General features: G+C 53.8%; 2 protein-coding genes across 6 annotated transcripts in view; one reads left to right on the top strand and one right to left on the bottom strand.

The window, feature by feature from the left end:
- Window positions 1-4,596: 4,596 nt before the first annotated feature.
- TAOK2 (TAO kinase 2) lies at window positions 4,597-19,176 on the top strand (the record flags this gene model as incomplete). Of its 5 annotated transcripts, none has more annotated exons than XM_079718660.1 (18): window positions 4,597-4,728; window positions 4,907-4,978; window positions 5,068-5,169; window positions 5,668-5,713; window positions 5,846-5,942; window positions 6,091-6,204; window positions 6,311-6,402; window positions 8,486-8,579; window positions 8,675-8,756; window positions 9,559-9,726; window positions 9,901-10,161; window positions 10,361-10,522; window positions 12,202-12,567; window positions 12,653-12,856; window positions 13,180-13,419; window positions 16,508-16,720; window positions 17,669-17,851; window positions 17,934-19,176. In XM_079718660.1, the coding sequence occupies 18 exons, from the start codon at window positions 4,597-4,599 to the stop codon at window positions 18,453-18,455; spliced, it is 3,150 nt and encodes a 1,049-aa protein (XP_079574786.1). The 5 variants fall into 5 exon arrangements, with proteins under 5 accessions (XP_079574786.1, XP_079574785.1, XP_079574784.1 ...); XM_079718659.1 differs by having other exon boundaries at window positions 9,883-10,161; XM_079718658.1 differs by lacking the exons at window positions 16,508-16,720; window positions 17,669-17,851; window positions 17,934-19,176 and adding an exon at window positions 13,756-14,892.
- A 981-nt stretch (window positions 19,177-20,157) lies between these two features.
- Window positions 20,158-21,003, bottom strand: part of HIRIP3 (HIRA interacting protein 3) — a gene marked incomplete at its 5' end in the record, with an annotated part of 1,980 nt that continues 1,134 nt past the window's right edge. Inside the window, 3 exons of the mRNA XM_079719043.1 lie at window positions 20,158-20,461; window positions 20,548-20,646; window positions 20,730-20,898. Coding sequence (XP_079575169.1) covers window positions 20,298-20,461; window positions 20,548-20,646; window positions 20,730-20,898 — 432 coding nt within the window. The 3' untranslated portion in view covers window positions 20,158-20,297. The remainder of the gene's footprint in view (window positions 20,462-20,547; window positions 20,647-20,729; window positions 20,899-21,003) is intronic.

The following is a 21,003-nucleotide window of genomic DNA, read 5'->3' as shown; positions in this document are numbered from 1 at the left end:
TTTCCCAGGGTGTTTATTGGGGATTGGATTGAGGTGGAAATTTTAAGGTAGAGAGTCTCGGGAGGTTTAGGGGATTCTTCCTTGTTGACTCTAGTTTGGGTTGGTATAGGGCATAAGGTTACTGCAGCTCTTGGGTACGATCATGGAAATGCTTTGACATAAATGCATTGTGACCTTGTGCAGGTCATGCTGCTGTGAAGGGCCTCAGTCTCCTGAAGGGATATGACAGATCGAGTTTTCTCAGCAAAGATTCCTCGAACTTGGGAGCCCACGACCAGGCTGGATAGTTACTAACCAGGACAGTCCGTTTTCCCGCCTTTTCCGCGCCCAGTAGCAGTCTTCCCTTACCCCTCCCAACCTCTACCCTGCACGCAGGCGCAGATCACGGCTTCTTATTTCCTTCCACCCGCGCCCCCTCAAAGCTTCCCCTAGCAACAAGCTCGGGCTCCGCGCTAAGGCGGGGCGAGCGCATGCGCGGCAGCTCTTTCCACCACCAGTTGTCGGACAGCGCGCTGGGCTCCTCCTTCTCCAAGACTAGCCCTGCTCCCCACCTCCTCCCACCCAGGGTCCGCGTGGCGGGGCGCGCGCGCACTCTGGCTGGGTTGCTGCCCAGCTCTCTGGCCGCATCCTTAAGGAGAGAGGGGCGGGGCTGTTTCCTTTGGGGCCCCGCCCCCTTGGCCCGGCGTCCATACCGCGCTTGCGCGCTCCCGCCCGGTCTCCATCTTGGAATTGGGAGGAAGAGGGAGAGGGAGACTGGGACGAGACCGGGGCTGTGGTGCGGAGAGGCTGAGACTGAGAAGAGGAGAGGGGGAGAGGGCACGGGGACCGCCCTTAGCTACAGTCTTTCAGCTGTCCTCGGGAAAGAGAAGGAGAAAGGGAGGGGGCCGGGGCGGGAGTGGGGGCTGTCACCCTCGGACCCCGGCGTGAGAGGGGCCGTGCGGTTGGACGTCCTCGGGGTAGGCCCCCTGTCGGTGGCCGAAGACCTGGGGCTCAGTCCCCTCAGTCCCGAATTTCCGGGCCTGACCCCACGCTTCTCAAATATCCGGGTCTCAGCCCCTGAGATTCCAGATAGCCGGGATTCGGGTCCCAACCTCTCTAAACCTGGGGCTCTGTTTCACAGGATTTCAAATATCTGGGGTTCAGGACCCTGCGTGCACCAGTATCCGGGGTTCATTCCCCACGAGTTCAAATATCAGATTCGGCCTCCCCCTGTTCAAATATCTGGAGTTCAGACCCCACAATCAGAAATCCGGGACTCAGCAACTGTCGCCCTCGAGGAAGAGGAGGACTGGACCGCGAGGTCAGATCAGGTTGTCACCCCCTCCCCTCCAGGGGAGGCTTCCCGGGCCCGCCCCTTAGGAAGGGCGAAAGCCGAGGAAGAGGTGGCAAGGGGAAAGGTCTCCTTGCCCCTCTCCCTGCTTGGCAGAGCCGCTGGAGGACCCCAGGAGGAGGCGGAGGCGCTGGGGCACCATAGTGACCCCTACCAGGTGAGACACGGGGTGCAGGGGCGCGGGTCCCTGTGTCTAGCTTGAGAAGAAAGGGTGCTGCTTTCTGGGAAGCTGGGCCTGGGTAGGCTCTCTCCTCAGGATGGGGAAGCCCAGCTGGGCCAGTGGTCAGCCTCTGGCTAGCCGTGCCTTCTGCTGCCACCCTCTTCCCCTTCCTTTTCCCTTCATTATGTCTGGTTGATGAGGGACCTCAGGTGACAGGGTCTCTGATGTCACGGGGGTCACACCCTAAGGTTCTTGAGCTAATCAGATGGATTTGCACCCTTCTGGTTTTCTCCCTGTTCACTTTCTCCCTCACAGCTACCCCTTCGTGATTGTAACTCTCTTTCCTCTGGGGTGTTAATTCCCGTGCCTCTGGTCCCCATGGTGGGTCTGCTTCTCTGTTTTTTAGGCATGGTCTGGTTGGGTTTCTTGTCCTTTCAAGGAAGTGTATATGTGCATTTGTGTTTAGGGGTGCTTGGCAGTATTTCCCCCAACTATTGTTACCTTCCAGCCTCTTGCTGTGATGGTACAAGTAATCTAATTTGTCAAGCAATTTATCCTTTACAAAGAGCTCTACATCCATTCTCTTATGTGACCTCTCCCCCTCTCATTCATCTGGTGAGGGGGCTCTTTTATTGCCTTCTTCCCATTTTACAGTTGAGGCTATTGAGGCCCAGAGAGGTTGCCCAAGGTCACACAGCGGCAGAATAGGATTGGAACCCAGGTCCTTGAACAAGTCTTGCCTGTGCTCCACACCTGTCTCTTGTCATCTCTTTTCTTCTGTGCCTAGGTTTAGCCATGGGTCCAGAAGAGAATGGATTGGGGTGAGATTTAAGAATGGAAGGGAGAAGAGCTTCCTTTTTAGGAGGCCTATACTCAGAAGCTTTTCCTGATGGGAGGCTCTGGCCCCTGCCTTCTGCCTCATGGATTTCTCTCTCCACTGTGACCTTCATCTTTACCCTGATCCCAGTCTTTGGCCTGGGTTCCTGAGAGGGCCATCTCTTCTGACAAATGATAGTGATGTCTCTTAACAGTTAAAGCCAAGCTGCCGAGGGGTAGGATGATCCCCAAAGTATTAAAGCCTTGTCGTGGCGACTCTGGAGGCAGGGAAGGAAAAATCCATATGCTGAGTGTCTGCATAGTGTTCCTAAGTACGAGATCTCATTAAAAATTTCACAACAGCTCCACACTGTAATCCGTTTTACTGAAGAGAAGACCAAGTGTAAGGAACTTACTCAAAGCCTTGTTGCTGTATATTGCAGATGAAATGCACTGGTAGTGAAGCTTAGGGCGGACAGGCTTGGGTTTCCTCATCTGTAGAATGGAGGTAACATTGTCCATTTTAGAAGGTGGTTATGATTTAGCACAGACCTTGGTAATCACTCAAATGTTTGGTGTTTGAGGAAGAGGCCCCTTACGATGTTATGCTGGCATCTCTTATATGTGACCTGGGGTCCTCAGTTGGCATTCTTGGTTGGGTGCTGGTAAAGAGGTCAAGAAGATTCCTTTGGCAAGTTGTGAGCACCTGCCTTTGTGTGTGGGTGTGTGGTGGGGGTGAGGGGTGCTTGGCAGGGTTGCTGGCAGAAGAATGGAGAAAGGGGCCTGCTCTGAGCAGCCTGGGAGCTGCTTGGGGCTGGGCTGAGGGCAATCAATCAATCTCCCAGGCTACTCTGAGCCCTCTGCACCCTGGGGGCCCACCAGAGAGTCAGGCTTACTCCTTGCCCTCCAGCTTCCAGTGGGGCTGAGGAGACAAAATTAACAACACAACAGGAAACAATGTGTGACAGAATATAATTACATGCTGAATTGTTAGGTGCTTTTAAGGAGCTAGAACTCTGCCCTGGGAGCTGAGCTCTGCTGAAAAACTCCTTTGTGCCTAAATTCCAACAAGTGCTTATCCAGGAGCTTGGCTTGGAATCCCCTCAGGAGGTCTTGGCTCTGATGTACTGCTGGAGTTTTCAGTACATTTCTGGCTGGGTGCTCTAGGAGTTCTTCTCCCCAAGGGCTTGGGGTAGTCAGGGGAGGCTTCCTAAAGAAGGGGGCTGAGCTTGGGGTGAGTTGTTGAGACTGTAATGAGTACACAGGCCTGACTGGAGAGGAGAAGATCCTGTTCTCTGACCTTGGAGAAGTCCTTCCTTTCTATGCCTCAGCGATCTCATCCATGAAATGGTGATCCTGATCCTGCCCTGCTTGTTTCATAGGGCTATTTTGAAAGCATAGTGGTAGAGGACCAGCTTTGGGCAAGTCACTTAACCCCTCTGAGTGCCTTTCCTCATCTGTAAAATAGGGGTAATAGTAACACCTCATAAGGTTGTGGTGAGGATTGAATGAGAGATAATGCATGTAAGGTGCTTACTATATATGCTTAATAAACGTTCTTTGTACTGCAAATGTCCTGTACCTGTGTGTGTTGTGTGTGCCATTGGACTGGACAAGTAAGGCAGCCCAGATCGCAGGCCCCCAGAGCCAGACACCATTTCTATCCCTGTCCTTCCCATTCTAGATCTCCTGCTTGCCACAGTGTCCCTAGCCCTTTTTGAGAGCGAGTCTCCTGGCCCCTGTGGGCCAGTACCCACTTGTAACAATGGCCGGATTTCCACTGCCTCCGGCCTTGGCTGTTTCCTGCTCTCTTCCATAGTGTGAGAGGTTGAGGGAGGAGGGGGCCTCAACGCCAAGGGGAACAGGAAGGTACCTGGAAATATTTGGGACGTGGGACTTGTGGGACAGGACACTTGGGGATCTGGGGTTCTGGCTGGGAGGCAGAATCTTTTATTCTTGAGGGGAGATTTAGGGGTTGTAGGGAAATGGAACTTGTTGAGGGCTGAGGGGTTGGTGAGGATGCTGAGCTCCCAGCCTTCCTTTAGTTTTAGGGACTCCAGAGACCCGGCCCTAGTGCAGTCATTGCCAGGGCAACTTCATTTTTCTTTTTTCTTTTTTTTGAGCTTTGATATTGTTCCTCATCTCCCCCTGCCCTTCCTTGGTAGTGCCTCCCCCTCATCGGAACTAGGGGAGGAGGGGCCCTTTCTCTCTCTGAGAGCCCCATCTTTGTTCTAAGAGTCCCATCTTTTCACCAGGTCAAGCCCCACTCTCAGGGCCCCCAGGGGCCACCATGCCAGCTGGGGGCCGGGCCGGGAGCCTGAAGGACCCTGATGTGGCTGAGCTCTTCTTCAAGGATGACCCGGAAAAGCTCTTCTCTGACCTCCGGGAAATTGGCCATGGCAGCTTTGGAGCTGTGTACTTTGTGAGTTGAGGCTTGGGAGGGTGGGGCAGGGACTGTCTTCCTGCTGTGGACCTCCAAACAGCCCTGTACACTATTCCACTACACCAGGCTTTCCTGCCCTCTCCTGCTGGGCCAGCAAGTCTTCCTGCTACCCAGTGCTCACTGGGGGCCTTCACTACCTTCTGGTCTGGTCCTCTAGGCCCGGGATGTCCGGAATAGTGAGGTGGTGGCCATCAAGAAGATGTCCTACAGTGGGAAGCAGTCAAATGAGGTAGGTCAGGCTTGACAGACTGGTAGGAGGCAGGGGACCCCAGGCTCAAGATGCAGGCTAAGTAAGCCTCTCCTCCCCTGACCTTTCAGAAATGGCAGGACATCATCAAGGAGGTGCGGTTCCTACAGAAGCTCCGGCATCCCAATACCATTCAGTACCGGGGCTGTTACCTGAGGGAGCACACGGCTTGGGTGAGCTGGCCCCCTGACTCTGCCCTGATCTTTGTACTCAGTACTCAGGCCCATCCTTATCCTGGTCTAGTCTCTCAGGTGGGCCCTGTTCAGGGTGTTGTTGGGAAGATCTTGGGAAGGAGGAAATCTTTCCCAACCTCTGTAGTCCTCAGACAAACTCATAAGCAGCACTGTGTGTCCAGAGGGAGAGGCTGAAGAGTGACATAAACTATTAGCAGTTGAAAGGGGGCACATGGGCTGGGAGAGCTGGAGATTGAACGATGGGATTCAGATGGAGATGGTAGTGATGTCTTGGGATCTTTCTAAGGGAGGCCCTGACTCCAGGGACTTCTCCCCACCCTCTCGTTTCCTCAGTTGTCGTTTCTCCCTGTTATTACCTTGGGACCATTGCTTGAGTAGAGGCTAGGCAAGGAGGCCCTCTGTTTTGGATCTCTCTCCAAGGGAGATAGGCCAGGGGTGGCCAGATCTGCTGATCTCTGACCCTTGACCCTTCCATAGCTGGTGATGGAGTATTGCCTGGGCTCAGCTTCTGACCTTCTAGAAGGTAAGTGATTCTTTGGCCAACAAGTGGGAGAAGGGAGAAGGGCAGAGGAGCCGTAGGGGAAGGGTTAAGGGAAGATAGTTCCAGTCCCACCCTTGGGCTCCCTCAGTTTGATGTTTTTCCCTTACTCCCCAGTGCACAAGAAGCCCCTTCAGGAGGTGGAGATTGCAGCTGTGACCCACGGGGCCCTTCAGGGCCTGGCTTATCTGCACTCCCACAACATGATCCATAGGTACAAGCAGCACTGACAATGGCTGGGAGGGGGTGCTCTTTACACCACTCATTCTGCTGGGCTCCAGTCGTCTTGGAAACTTGGTGCAAAAGCCCCTGCCCAGCCTTTCTGAGACGCATGTCTTATCTTTGTGCTTTGCCTTTGGCAGGGATGTGAAGGCTGGAAACATCCTGCTGTCAGAGCCAGGCTTGGTGAAACTGGGGGACTTCGGCTCTGCATCCATCATGGCACCTGCCAACTCCTTCGTGGGCACCCCGTACTGGTGAGTGGGAGTGATGGTGAATGGAGGGAGCTCCCAGGATGTTGGGTGCAGGAGTTGGCAGGGTCTGGGCGGGTGATTAGCCTCTCTCTCCTGACCATTCTCCCAGGATGGCTCCAGAAGTGATCCTGGCAATGGATGAGGGGCAGTACGATGGCAAGGTGGATGTCTGGTCCTTGGGCATAACCTGCATCGAGCTGGGTAAGGACATTCTCCTCTTGGCTCCTTATCCTCTTTTCTCTCCACTCCTTTCTGTTTTTCTTACTATCCCCACACCATCCCATCCTCTGAGGCCTCCAAGCATCTGTCCATTTTGAGTCTACCCTTGATCCCCAGTACAGGCAGCTGCCAAATCCTGCCATTTCTTAGACCTGAAGATTTCATAGCATGCATCTTTTCCTGTCCACTACTCTAGTTCTAAGTCTTTTTTGAGTGCCCACTGTGTGCCATGCACTGTGCTAGTAGGTTCTGGGGGTAGAGCAGTGAATGAGGTTCTTGCCCTCTTGGAGCTTACATTCAAGTTGAGGAAATAGGCATGTTTTCTTTAAATGTAAGAAAAGCTGAATGGAGAAGATACGGGAGCAGTACAACCAAAAAACAAGGGATTTGACCTAGTTAGGGGCTGAGGAAGGTCTCCTTGTAGCAGAGATTTCTAAACAACCACAAGACAAATAATAGGTAGCTTTGAAAGACTGTAGGGAAAAGTATTCCAGACAGAGGAGCATACCTGGGGAGCTGAGACTAGCCTCAGTTGTTTGGAATATTGCATGTGTTAACAAAGAACAGTGAGTGATAAGGCCAGAGAGTTAGGCTCAGTGAGTTCACGAGGTCTTGAAGCCATGTTGAGGTTCTCATCTCTGCCAGCCAATGCTATTGAAATAACTGTTTTAGTGAGATAATGTTTGTAAAGCCCCCAACACGGTGCCAGGCACAAAACAGTTGCCCAAGAAAGAGATGTTATCAGTTACTCTTACCAACAATTTCCTGCAGTGATCTCTCCCACTGCCAGTCTCTTCTTCCTTCCAGTCTCTTTTACATCAGATAGATGTGCTGTTGTTTTCTCTTCTCCTCAGAGCCGTCAGTGGCTCCCCGTTGCCTTCAAGACTGAAGCCATCCCCATCCTTGCTTACACCAAGCTAAAGGCTCTGCTTCCTAAAGGCTGGCTTTCCTCTTAACAAGTTCTGAATTTTTCCTTTTAATTACCTTTGTTTGTATTGTTTCCTGTGCCCAAGGTTGGAGATTTGGACTTGCCTTTCCCTCCATCTACACATGTCTACATTTACCATTTAAGGCCATGACCAGATAGGCGGTGGAAATATGTGAAGCAGGCCAGGTATAAGAAAAATCTAGAGCTGTCCATTTTATTCCTAGTTTTTGGTAGAGACATGGGTACAGGGAACTATTTCTCTACTATTAAAAAAACCCATCAATCTTTATTATAAATGGCAACTGATAGTCAGTATCAGGGAAGCAATATGGAGGAGACTACAACAAACTGGAGGTTGCTGTTCCCACCTGAAGAGGGCAGCTGTTGCTTAGCTCCAGCCCGTTGTTATGCAGGAATGTAGGCTCCATTTCACCAGATCTAATTTTTTAAGAGAAACTGGAAATTTAGGTTATTATTTCATTATTATTATCAGAATTTAAAAATCACTCTTTAGGCAAAAACCAAAACCAACACAAAGCATTTGTCTGGGCCACAAGGGGCTTCTAGCTTGTGACTTTTGATCTGAGGCCTGCCTCCAATATCCCTTTTTCCAAAATAGCTTCCCTGAATACCCTGCGAATGTACCAGCTTGAAGTTCCACCACACACCCAGCTTCCCAGCCATTTACCTGTTTTCCTCTTGTGCCAATTAGCACTTTGAACTTGACGCTATTTGTTCAATCCCATTTAATCTTCCCTATTAGACTGGAAGTTCCTTGAGGACAGGGCCTGTCTATTGTTTTTCATCTTTCCCGTAATACTTAAGCGAGTTTTTTGCTCTGATTTGGCACCTAATAAATAGTAGTTGGGCCGGCAACTGAATGTGCTTTCTTCTGCCTTCATTCGTGCTTTTGCATGTGTTATTTTCTTTGATACCTATTCCACCCGTGTGCAGTGGAGAGGATGGGTGCTGCGTCTTACAGAGGAAGGAATTAATTGAGATTATGGGAATTGCTCAGGGTCATGGAGTGAGGAAGTCAGGGAGCTGGGGTGTGAACCCAAGTCTTCTGATTTCCACTCCAGTCTCCTCTGCCCACCTGCCACCTCTCACCTTCTCCCCCTTGACCTTTCTCTGTAGCGGAACGGAAACCACCGCTGTTTAACATGAATGCGATGAGTGCCTTATACCACATTGCACAGAACGAGTCCCCCGTGCTCCAGTCAGGACACTGGTGAGGACTGGGATTCCTGGGCCCAGGGGTTAGGCCATAGGGGTAAGGCTGCCTGGCTCACGCCCTCCCAACCCTTACCCTGCTATGACTTCTAGGTCTGAGTACTTCCGGAATTTTGTCGACTCCTGCCTTCAGAAAATCCCTCAAGACAGACCAACCTCAGAGGTTCTTCTGAAGGTGAGGGCTCACTGGCCTAGCATTCTCCTAGAACTGTAGCTTGTTGGAGCCACAGAAACCCCTCAGTGAAATTAGTGATTCCTGATTCTTCCTCCACTGAGAACTTCATTTATGAATTCCCACCCCCATTCCCAGTGCCCAGTGGACTCTGTGTTTTGCAAGATTTTGTCTACCACATTGCCTTTATTTATTAAGTAATCATTTGTTTTCCTGTCTTTTATTAATCAAAGATATATATAATTGCCAGCCAGAATTTATGGTCAGTGTGCAATAACCAGGGTTACCACACTGATCTGATGTAATTCAAGCCAAAAGCCCGTGTAGCCTTGTTGTGGGTAAATGTATGATTTCCCTTAGGTGTTTTTTGAGTTATCAAAAGTAGAGGGGCCCCCATTCCCTTCAGAGATCCATAGGGGCCTAAGGACCCCTAGTTGGGAACTGACTTAGATTGTCTACCCTGACCTACTTGTTTTATAATTGTGGGATGCTTTCTGAGGCCCAGAGAGGCCTCATGACGTGTCCGGGGGCACAGAGCACTTTGATAGAAGACCTGGACTAGAATCCAGATCTCCTGGCTCTTCTTGCCGGTCAGCCATGCCTGGAGGAACAAGAGACTGTGTGGGGAGTAGAGACGGGGAGGTAAAAATTAATGTAGGAGGAGGGGTTGGATCAAGGCCAGCATCAACCTGTGGTGGGCATGGGCCCCAGGGGAGTGCCTCAGGCCAGAGGGAATGCCAAGATCCACGGGATACTGGGATGCAGGAGGTGCTTGGCGGCAGGCCTCAGTGTTCTCTTCCCCCAGCATCGCTTTGTGCTCCGGGAGCGGCCACCCACAGTCATCATGGACTTAATCCAGAGGACCAAGGATGCTGTTCGGGAGCTGGACAACCTGCAGTACCGCAAAATGAAGAAGATACTGTTCCAAGAGGCGCCCAATGGCCCTGGTGCTGAGGCCCCAGAGGAGGAGGAGGTGACCCGGCTTGCCCTGCCACCCTTCTTCACCACCATGTTGTGCTTGCCTCCTAGCGGTTGCTTGGCGCCCCTCCCCACCCTTTTCCATACCCCCTGTCTCTTTGTGCTACCTCCGTATGCACATCCCTTGTCCTTCACCTTCCCTGCCCAACAGCCTGTGTCCTGTCCACAGGAGGCAGAGCCCTACATGCACCGGGCCGGGACGCTCACCAGTCTAGAGAGTAGCCATTCAGTGCCCAGCATGTCCATCAGCGCCTCCAGCCAGAGCAGCTCAGTCAACAGCCTAGCAGATGCCTCTGACAATGAGGAGGAGGAAGAGGAGGAGGAGGAGGAGGAGGAGGAAGAAGAAGGCCCTGAAGCCCGGGAGATGGCCATGATGCAGGAGGGCGAGCACACAGTCACCTCCCACAGCTCCATCATCCACCGGCTGCCGGTATGCAGCTCACCCTGAGTAGGCCTGACAGCGGCAGGGCCGAGCCCCAGCTCTCCTTCTCAGGAGTCGCCTTGGTTCCCTGCTCTCCCTCCCATGTGTGACTGCTCCTTCTCTAAGTCTGACTGGGTCTCCAGGGAACTCCCTGTGGGCCCATTGACCTCTGAGCCTTGGGCATTCCTTCCGCCTTCCCTTCCTCTAGGGCTCTGACAACCTCTATGATGACCCCTACCAGCCAGAGATGACCCCAGGCCCTCTCCAGCCACCTGCAGCCCCGGCTCCCACATCCACCACCTCTTCTGCCCGCCGACGGGCCTACTGCCGCAACCGGGACCATTTTGCCACCATCCGTACTGCCTCCCTGGTAAGTGCAGCCATCCTGGGTGCCCCAGACTATCTAAGTCCAGAAATGACTTTCTCCCTGTGGCATATGATTAAGTCCAGATTCCACCCTCACTTTGTGTTGCTGTCTCTTGCCTTCTCACCTCGACCGTCTCACCTAAACCCTTCCCTCTCCCCTCCCTTCTCCCAATAGACTATTTTGGTCACATTGCCCGGCTCGTACTCCATTTTTGTGGCTGGACTTAAATAGCATCTCCTGGCATGCCTTCCCAGACTCCTGGCCAGCCAGGTGCTTCATATCCTGTGCTGTGATACTCCTGTACAGCATGATGACAGGTTTGCTGGATTCTGTGCCCCTAGAGGGCAGAGATGGTGTACAGGTATCTGCCCGTGCCAGTAATTGGCTTTCAGGCCCACACACATCCCTGTATTTAATTCTTCCAGCTTTTCTGGGAGGCTGAGGGTATGATCCCATTTGTGAGATGAAACAGCTGTGACTCAGAGGGAGCTACCTTTGGTGGTTCCCAAATTCTGTAACCAGGACCTTGGTCCTCTCTTAAAATAAAGTCACAGCGATGTTTTTCGCAGTTCATAGGAAAAGGGGTATACTTTTCCTAAAACATAGTTTTTCGTCCATACTTTTTTTTGTGTGTGGTACGCGGGCCTCTCACTGTTGTGGCTTCTCCCATGGTGGAGCACAGGCTCCGGACACGCAGGCTCAGGGGCCATGGCTCACGGGCCCAGCTGCTCTGCGGCATGTGGGATCTTCCCGGACCTGGGCACGAACCCGTGTCCCCTGCATCGGCAGGCGGGCTCTCAACCACTGTGCCACCAGGGAAGCCCTCGTCCATACTTTTAATAAACTTTTAGATTACATTCCTGTTTAGCTGTAAGCTTCGATGGTCCCCTTGGAGGCCATTGGTTGGTCTAGTATGTTCTTGTAGCCTCTGCTTATGGCTGGTTGTTCTTTTAGGACAACTCTTCAGACCCTGTGATGCTTGGTGCTTTGTGGTACTGTGCAGAGAGGTCTGTGATCTCCAGGGGTTTGGCCACCTGGACTAGTTTGGGGTACATTGACATAGCCCCTTGACAGTGGGATCTGAGCTCAAACTTCAGATGATAACATCCAGGCCCAGTGTTCTTGTTATTCCAGTGTCCCATGGTCCATATTCTGGCTCCGTATCTGAGCTGTAAAGGGTCTTCAGTGTTTGCTGAAGGGGAAGGAACCATCACTTACTGGTTCAGAGTGTTCTAGACACTATTACATAGGTATCAAAGTTAATCTCTCCAGCCCCCTGTGAGGAGGTGTTATTGTCCCATTTAATAGAGCTAAGGCTTAGCAGCATTAACTTGCTTGAGGTCACATGGTTAGTAAGTGGCAGAGCTGGGATCTGGTCCCAGGTCTGTCTGATTCTTTTATTCTTTTGAATTAATCTGAATTGTTCCTACTTTTATGCAAGACCCTGTGCTCAGCACCTTTTCTTGTCTCATTCAGTCTCACCAACCTCTGAAGGAGATATCTCCATGATCCAGTTGAGGTGGCAGGCTCAGAGAGGTTAAGTGTGAGGAAGATATCAAATGAGAATTAAACCCATGAGGCTAACACTCACGTTCTTCCCCCATAGAGCACGAAGACTATGTGTGTTAATGAAATGGGGGCCAGGGCTGCGCCCCACTTCCCATCCTTTCGCCCGCCCCCAGGTCAGCCGTCAGATCCAGGAGCATGAGCAGGACTCAGCCCTGCGGGAGCAGCTGAGTGGCTATAAGCGGATGCGACGACAGCACCAGAAACAGCTGCTGGCGTTGGAGTCGAGGTTGAGGGGTGAGCGTGAGGAGCACAGTGCGCGGCTGCAGCGGGAGCTCGAGGCGCAGCGGGCTGGCTTTGGGGCTGAGGCCGAAAAGCTGTCAAGGCGGCACCAGGCTATCGGTGAGAAGGAGGCGCGAGCTGCCCAGGCTGAGGAGCGTAAGTTCCAGCAGCACATCCTCGGGCAGCAGAAGAAGGAGCTGGCCGCCCTGCTGGAGGCGCAGAAGCGAACCTACAAACTTCGGAAGGAGCAGCTGAAGGAGGTGGGATAGGGCTGCAGCAGTGGGTGGGGTTGATGGAGGTTGAGGCGGGCCCTGACCTCCTTGCTCTCCTGCTGCCCTTGCCTAGGAGCTCCAGGAGAACCCCAGCACACCCAAGCGAGAGAAGGCTGAGTGGCTTTTGCGGCAGAAGGAGCAGCTACAGCAGTGCCAGGCGGAGGAGGAGGCTGGACTGCTGCGGCGGCAGCGCCAGTACTTTGAGCTGCAGTGTCGCCAGTACAAGCGCAAGATGCTGCTGGCTCGTCACAGCCTGGACCAGGACCTGCTTCGAGAGGTAGGCCACCCCCTCCCAGTTCCCCTCCCAGATCCCAGGCACCTACCCTTTTCCATTTGCCTCATTTGTGGTTGTCTTTCCCCTCTGCCCTCATTCGTGTCACAGCTCGGCTTCTCTTCAACACCTCTTTCGCTTCTCGTGCCCACTAGACCCTGCTAGAGTTCCCAGGCCAGCTAGGAGCTTGGCTCCCTTACACCTCTCATCTACACCCCTCATCTCCCCACCCTCGGCTCCCTCTGTCAAGGAGTCCTGGGGCTCTCACTTCCTTGACACCAACAAGGCTTTCTGACCAGTTTCTGGGCCCTGCCTCCCTTTTGCCTCAGGACTTGAACAAGAAACAGACACAGAAGGACTTGGAGTGTGCATTGCTGCTACGGCAGCATGAGGCCACACGGGAGCTGGAGCTACGGCAGCTCCAGGCCGTACAGCGCACACGGGCTGAGCTCACCCGCCTGCAGCACCAGACGGAGCTGGGCAACCAGCTGGAGTACAATAAGCGGCGTGAGCAAGAGTTGCGGCAGAAGCATGCGGCCCAGGTTCGCCAGCAGCCCAAGAGCCTCAAAGTACGTGCAGGCCAGCGTCCCCTGGGCCTCCCGCTCCCCATTCCTGGGGCTCTGGGACCACCTAACACAGGCACCCCTAGAGAAGAGCAGTCCTGCTCATCTGGCCAGGAGGCAGACCAAAGAATTCTGGGAGAGGAGGAGGAAGCAGTTCCAGAGAGAAGGATTCTGGGGAAGGAAGGGGCTGCCTTGGAGCCAGAGGAGCAGAGGATATTGGGGGAAGAGTCAGGAACCCCTAGTCCCAGTCCACAGAAACATAGGAGCTTGGTTGATGAAGAAGTTTGGGGGCTACCTGAGCAGGAGATAGAGGAGCTTAGAGTTCCATCCCCGGCACCCCAGGAGAGGAGCATTGTGGGCCAGGAGGCATCCGGGGAATGGAGGTTGTGGGGGAAGGAGGATGGTAGCCTCTTGGATGAGGAGTTTGAGCTTGGCTGGGTCCAGGGTCCAACACTGACCCCAGTCCCTGAGGAAGAGGAGGAAGAGGAGGAGGGTGCTCCATTTAGGACCCCGAGGGATTCTGGAGATGGCTGTCCCTCACCAGACATCCCCCCTGAACCCCCTCCAACACATCTGAGGCCCAGCCCTACTAGCCAGCTCCCTGGACTCCTGTCCCATGGCCTCTTGGCTGGACTCTCCTTTGCAGTGGGGTCCTCCTCTGGCCTCTTGCCCCTACTACTTCTGCTGCTGCTCCCACTGCTGGCGGCCCAGGGTGGGGGTGGCCTGCAGGCAGCCCTGCTGGCCCTTGAGGTGGGGCTGGTGGGCCTGGGGGCCTCCTACCTACTGCTTTGTACAGCTCTGCACCTGCCCCCCAGTCTGTTCCTACTCCTGGCTCAGGGCACCGCACTGGGGGCCGTCCTCAGTCTGAGCTGGCGTCGAGGTCTTATGGGTGTCCCTCTGGGCCTTGGGGCTGCCTGGCTCCTAGCCTGGCCAGGCTTGGCTCTACCTCTGGCAGCTATGGCAGCTGGGGGCAAATGGGTGCGGCAGCAGGGCCCTCGGATGCGCCGGGGCATCTCTCGACTCTGGTTGCGCGCTCTGCTGCGTCTGTCGCCCATGGCCTTCAGGGCCCTACAGGGCTGTGGGGCCGTGGGGGATCGGGGCCTATTTGCACTCTACCCCAAGACCAACAAGGATGGCTTCCGCAGCCGTCTGCCTGTCCCTGGGCCCCGGCGGGGTAATCCTCGCACTGCCCGACACCCACTAGCCCTGTTGGCAAGGTTTTGGGCCCTGTGCAAGGGCTGGAACTGGCGCCTGGCACGGGCCAGCCAAGGTTTAGCCACCCGCTTGCCCCCCTGGGCCATCCACACACTGGCCAGTTGGGGCCTGCTTCGGGGTGAGCGGCCCAGCCGTATCCCCCGGCTGCTACCACGCAGCCAGCGCCGGCTAGGCCCCCCTGCCTCCCACCAACCACCACCAGAGACTCTAGCTGGGCGGAGATCCCGAACCCGCCAGTCCCGGGCCCTGCCTCCCTGGAGGTAACCAACTCTAGCTCCTCCCCAGCCCAAATCTAGAGCATTGAGCACTTTATCTCCCACTACTCAGTGAAGTTTCTCCAGCCCCAGTCCTCTCCTCCCTTTTACCACTCCTTCCTCGGTATGCTTCCCCACCTCACCCCCTAGCCCTTTGGGCCTCTAGACAGGCAGCCTCCTCCACCGTGGAGTCCGGAGATTATATTTTGTGTTCTCCTGATGCTCCCCCCCACACCCTAAGTTATTGCTGTTCTCCCACTGTGTGTGCTCATCCTCACCCTCATCGACTCAGGCCTGGGGCCAGGGGTGGCAGTGGGTGGGAAGAGTCATGTTTTTTTTTTCTCTCTTTGATTTTGTTTTTCTGTCTCCCTTCCAACCTGTCCCCTTTCCCCCACCAAAAAAAGAAAAAGACAAACACAAATAAAATATCTGAGCGGAACTGTACCTTTGGCCCAGGCTGCCTCTGTCTGCTTTGTCCTGCCGCCTAGCCTCCCCGGTATGCCCCCAATCTGGACCCTTGGCCCCCAGTTCCATGACCTCTTCACCCCATCTACGTTATCTCAACCCCTTTCACTCCTCAGCCTCATCCTCTCTACCTTCATAGCTTCGTTGCACCACCATGACCACCACCAGTTCAGGGGTCTGGGCCTTGGTCCCACAGTTCCCCTGTTTGTGGATTCCTCCCCGAGAGTCCTCAGGTTCTGGGTCCTTTTGTCCTCATTCACTGCCTTTCCTCCCAACCCACTCCCTACGTGGTTGCCTTCTGTCTGGGAGCTGAGTTTCTCTCCTGGCGTCAGGCATTACCCTAGAGGGCTTGGGGGATGGGACTGCAAACCGTCCACAGTAGGGGGTGGTGAGTTTGGGGGCCCAGACAGAGTGTGGGGGCCGCGGAAATGGGGTTGGTTGTGGGCTTGGAGTGGGAGCTGAGTACACAAGGGGCCGGGCTGGAATGTGGTTATCTGGTCAGGGTGGCAGCTGCTGGCCTGTTGAACTTGTCGGGCCCTTTCTGGCCGCCTCCTTTGCCCCTTTCCCTTATGTGGCCCGAGATGGGGCCACCCATCTTATCCATTTCTTAGCTTGGTGCTTATCCTTCCCTCCCTCCCACCCTGAGGTGATGAACCTGGGACTTCCTCTGTCTTTCCTCAGCTGTGTTGCTGTCTTCCATGTGTGTGTTGAGTGACTTAGTTTTCTCACTTGTGCATATTCTGTATCTGCTCACAGGCGTCTATCTCTAGGTTATATTTTCTCCCTCTTTGCATGGTCAAAGCTTCTTGTGTGCACTCAGTACTCTAAAGATTCTCAGTTCCCTGTCCATGAACTCTCCTGCTGTTTCTTGTGAGTTTTCCACCCAACTCTGTGAACGTGCTCTTGGAAGCTGTCTTGTTTTCTTTGCATCTCTTGCCCATCGAGAATCTTTCTGATCTCTCTCAACACAATCCCACCTCTCCATGTCTGTCTGTATACAGCTCCCCCCGCCCCCTCTGTCTAACATGTTTTCTGTTTCTCTCCCTCTTCTTGTCTCTGCTTCTGTCTCCTCTCCTCCTCTCTTTCTTCTCCCTTTCCCCTGGTTGTTCTCCTCCTCCTCCCCCCTGCCCCCATCTCCCCTTGGTCCGTCCACTGCATAGTCTAAGGAGCTGCAGATCAAGAAGCAGTTCCAGGAGACGTGTAAGATCCAGACTCGGCAGTACAAGGCTCTGCGGGCACACTTGCTGGAGACCACGCCCAAAGCTCAGCACAAGAGCCTCCTTAAGCGGCTCAAGGAAGAACAGACCCGCAAGCTGGCAATCCTAGCTGAGCAGTACGACCAGTCCATCTCAGAGATGCTCAGCTCACAGGCGGTGAGGCCTGGGGTCCAGGGAGGGAGCATGGTGGAGGTTGGCCTTTGTATTTCCAGCTTAGCCGTGGGCACTGCAGGTGGGGGGTGTAGACAGAGATAGGGCTTTTTGTTCTTGGGAAACTCAGATATTCTTCCACTGTTGGTATTCTCTGCAATGGTTTTATTATTTCTCTTAAGTATTTTCTTAAGGTCTTGACAAAGCCAGCCTGCCTACTCCACCAAGAACCACCAAGGAAAGAGTGGCTGTAATTTTTTCCTGGGCCTGAGTTAGTTTAATCTGTGAACAGGGAACAAATAAAAATGAGGGCCACTTTGCCCAGACTTCTGGAGGATTTTGAAGGTTGCTGTTCTAAAAGTGATCACACATCACACTGGAATAGGCCACTTAAAATAACACTGTAAAAAGAAAAAGTGTCCTTATTCATTGCCGTTCCCTCACCTAACCCACCTCTCAGAGGTAACTGTTGTTAACAATTAATTGTATTTTAGATTTTTTCCTATGCATATTTAGAAAATTATATAAAAATTTTAAACAAAAGTGGAATGATACTTTATATACTGGTCTCTAACTTCTTTTTCCACCTTGTATTTCTTGGACATCTTTCCATGTCAGTACACATATCTCATTTTTTAAGAGCATAGAGTTTTCCGTGGTATGGATATACCATAATTTATTTAACCCATCCCTTATTGGTGGACATTTAGGTTGTTTCCAGTATTTTGCTATTACAACGCTTCAGTGAACACCTTCGAGCACATGTGCAAGTATACCTGGGGGATAAATTCCTGGAAGTGTAATTGCTGTGTCACAGGGTATGATGACCTTTCATTTTGATAGATGTTGAGACTGGCTGCTTCTTGAAACCTGAGGGCCCAGGCCTGCTGGGGCAGGGGAGGATTGTGGGGGTAGGGGAGGAGGCCCTGAAAACTTGCTCTACCTAATCTCTAGCTGCGGCTTGATGAGACCCAGGAGGCAGAGTTCCAGGCCTTACGGCAGCAGCTTCAACAGGAGCTGGAGCTGCTCAATGCTTACCAGAGCAAGATCAAGATCCGCACGGAGAGTCAACACGAGAGGGAGCTACGGGAGCTGGAGCAGAGAGTAGCTCTGAGGCGGGCACTGCTGGAGCAGCGGGTAAGAGGGCTGGGCTTCCAGGATGGGATGGGGAGGGCAGCCCCCACCCCAGACCCTCTGACCTCTATTCTGGGTGCCTCAGGTGGAAGAGGAGCTGCTGGCCCTGCAGACGGGGCGCTCAGAGCGAATCCGGAGTTTGCTCGAGCGGCAGGCCCGTGAGATCGAGGCTTTCGATGCTGAGAGCATGAGGCTGGGCTTCTCCAGTATGGCGCTGGGGGGCATCCCAGCTGAGGCTGCTGCCCAGGGCTATCCTGCTCCACCCCCTGCCCCCGCCTGGCCCTCCCGTCCTGTTCCCCGTTCAGGGGCGCACTGGAGCCATGGCCCTCCTCCACCAGGCATGCCCCCCCCAGCCTGGCGTCAGCCCTCTCTCCTGGCTCCCCCGGGTCCCCCAAGCTGGCTGGGGCCCCCAGCACAGAGTGGGACACCCCGTGGTGGAGCCCTGCTGCTGCTAAGAAACAGCCCCCAGCCCCTGCGACGAGCAGCCTCGGGAGGCAGTGGCAGTGACAGTGTGGGCCCACCTGCTGCTGCAGTGCCTGGGCCTCTGAGCCGCAGCACCAGTGTTGCTTCCCACATCCTCAATGGTTCCTCCCACTTCTATTCCTGAAGTACAAGGTGGATAAGCCAATGAATGAGGCAGGGGTGGGTGGAGCCTGATCCTGGAGGGCTGTAAGCCTGAGGTCCACCCAAGGGTGGGGGACGGGAAATTGGCTCTAGCTCCCCTCAGACCTCATCTCATGAGCTTCTTGGGCTGGCCAGTGGCCCAAGGCCAGCTTGGGCATAGGTGCCTCAAGGCTGACCAGGAGCCCCTGCCTCCCCACCATGGTGCCAGGGTTTCTCTCCATCACGGCCTCGGGAAAGGAGGGAGATATGCGTGTCAAATATTCATCTAGTCCCCTGGGGGAGGGGAAGGGTGGGTCTAGATATATTATATAAAGAGAACTATACTACCCCCTGGAATGGGGCCATGGACTTGGGGACGCCAGGCCCCCCAGACCTGGAATGTGACGGAGCAGGTCTGGGGCCTGGGGTGGGGAGAACGGGAGGAAAAGTTCTTCCTGAAAGAAAGATCAGGATGGGGTCTTGGGGTCAGGATGCCTGGGTCTCTCCATTCCCCTGTTGCTGTCTGACGTCCTGTGCCGTCTTGTCCTTTATCCTTTTTTTTTTTTTTTTTTAAATTGAGATTTGAGCTGGGGCAGGGGAACAAAATAAGAACCTTAGAAGGGGCTGCTCCCAGGCCTGGGGGCAGTCGTGAGAGCCCCTCCCAGCTACGGGGCTGGCACAGAGCCCCATGGCAAGCTTTTAATAAACTGTTGGTTATTCTAACAGATCCCAGGACTCACCTTTTCTGTCTAAGGTGTATATTAAGGAACGTTCAGTGGCAGGTGATAGTGTTACTTGTATTTAAAAAGAGAACTCACTGGGCTGTGTAACTAGAAATTTCAGTGACTTTACTGACTTTGGACATGACTGAATCCAGAGCTTCAATGGAAGTCATCAGTCTGGACCTCTGCTTCCCTTTGCTTTGGCTTCAGATTTTCAGAAGGTTCACCTTACCCACAGGCCCCTGGCAGCTCCAACCTTACAACCTACCAACAACCTCAACAGCAAGAATTCCAGCAATCTTGAAGTGACTTCGTTGGTTTGATCTGTAGCCAGAGGCCTGGGGTGCTCTGATTGGTCAGGTTTAGACCCTGTACCCACCGCTTTAAGGCTGAAAGAGTCAGCCCGTGGACTAAGTGGCTGTTTCCAGAAAGGGGAAGAAAGACATAAACAACAGCTGTTCCCAAGACCTTTCATTTTGTGCTTCACATTCTTCTTAAGGCCAGTTATTCAGATCTTCCTCCCAACTAAGCTTTAGGTTATCAGACAACTAAAAGCAGGGTGGTCAGGGACTTCCCTGGTGGTCCTGTGATCAAGACTCCCTGCTTCCACTGCAGGGGGCAAGGGTTTGATCCCTGGTTGGGGAACTAAGATCCCACATGCCACACAGCGTGGCCTCAGTAAATAAATAAAAGCGGGGTGGTCAGAGGGGCCCACTGGTCAGGCTGGAGAAAGCAGCCACACTCTTTGAATCAAGCCTGGTGGCAGACTGGATGGCAGGGTCAGGAGGCTGGGACTTTCTTTGGAGAAGCGGGGGGGAAATGGAACCAGATCAAGGGGACAGTGGCTACTCCTCAGCTTCCTGGACCAAAGTACAGGGGGTGAGAGTGGGGGACCAGTTTTGATGAGGTGATTCAAACACTCCTTTATTGAGTCTTTAAAAATAAATCCCTGTAAACACTTTAAACTGGGAATGTGAAGCTGAGAAGTAGAATCCCAATAACTTGTGTCCCTGGGAGCTGCGAGTCTTCTCCGAAGAAAGCTGCTTCTGCTCTGCAGGCAGAGTTGGGGGTGGGTATGCTATATATGCTTTCTACAAGTGGAAAGTCCTGGGGACAGGGGGAGCTCAGTTGCTCTCGCCATCACTGCTGATGATGCCACGCATATGTGACCAGTCTGGGGGTGGGGGGCGGGGCCGCTCTTCCTCTGAGTCCAGGGTCCTGCGGTATAGTTCCCCCGGTGGGGCTGCTCCTCCTGCAGGGTTCCAGGCTGTGCGTCTGCGTGGCCGGCCTAGAGGGGAGGAGAAAGCAGGAGATGAGTGGTCTGAGAAAGTCCATGCCCCATCTGCTCCTGGAGAGTGGAAGGAAGCCCCTCACCTGAACCGCTGATGATGTTGGTAATGTCCAAGGAGGCTACCTCAGCTGCCTCTTCCCGCTGCTCCTTCAGGGCCCGACACTTCTCTAAGGAAGGGTTACCTGGGGCAGAAGAAGCTCGTGATCCTCTCCTCCCCAGCAGCCAAGGCCTTCTCCTGCAGCCCCCAGGGCACGCCCAGCCTCACCCTTCATGCCCAGGGCTTCCAGCTCTGCCCGGAGAACACTCAGGCGTTCCTTGTGTGAACGGCAGGAGCCCAGCAGCTTCTTGTAGTTTCGATGAGCCCCACAGGCCCGAATGTAGCGCTTTAGCCTCATCACAGACGGGTGGTCCTCACCAGGGCGACCAGAGCCAGCCTGGCAAGGAAGATAGCAGCTGAAGGCCAAGCCTTTTGGGCTTGAGTCAGGGTCTCCCTCTTCCTTGATGGTAGCCTCCCACCCCATCTTCAACCCTCACCTTCC

The sequence above is a fragment of the Hyperoodon ampullatus genome (genome assembly GCF_949752795.1).
Source record: "Hyperoodon ampullatus genome assembly, chromosome: 14".
Classification (NCBI taxonomy): Eukaryota; Metazoa; Chordata; class Mammalia; order Artiodactyla; family Ziphiidae; genus Hyperoodon; species Hyperoodon ampullatus.
This window is presented reverse-complemented; position numbering and strand designations above follow the sequence as displayed.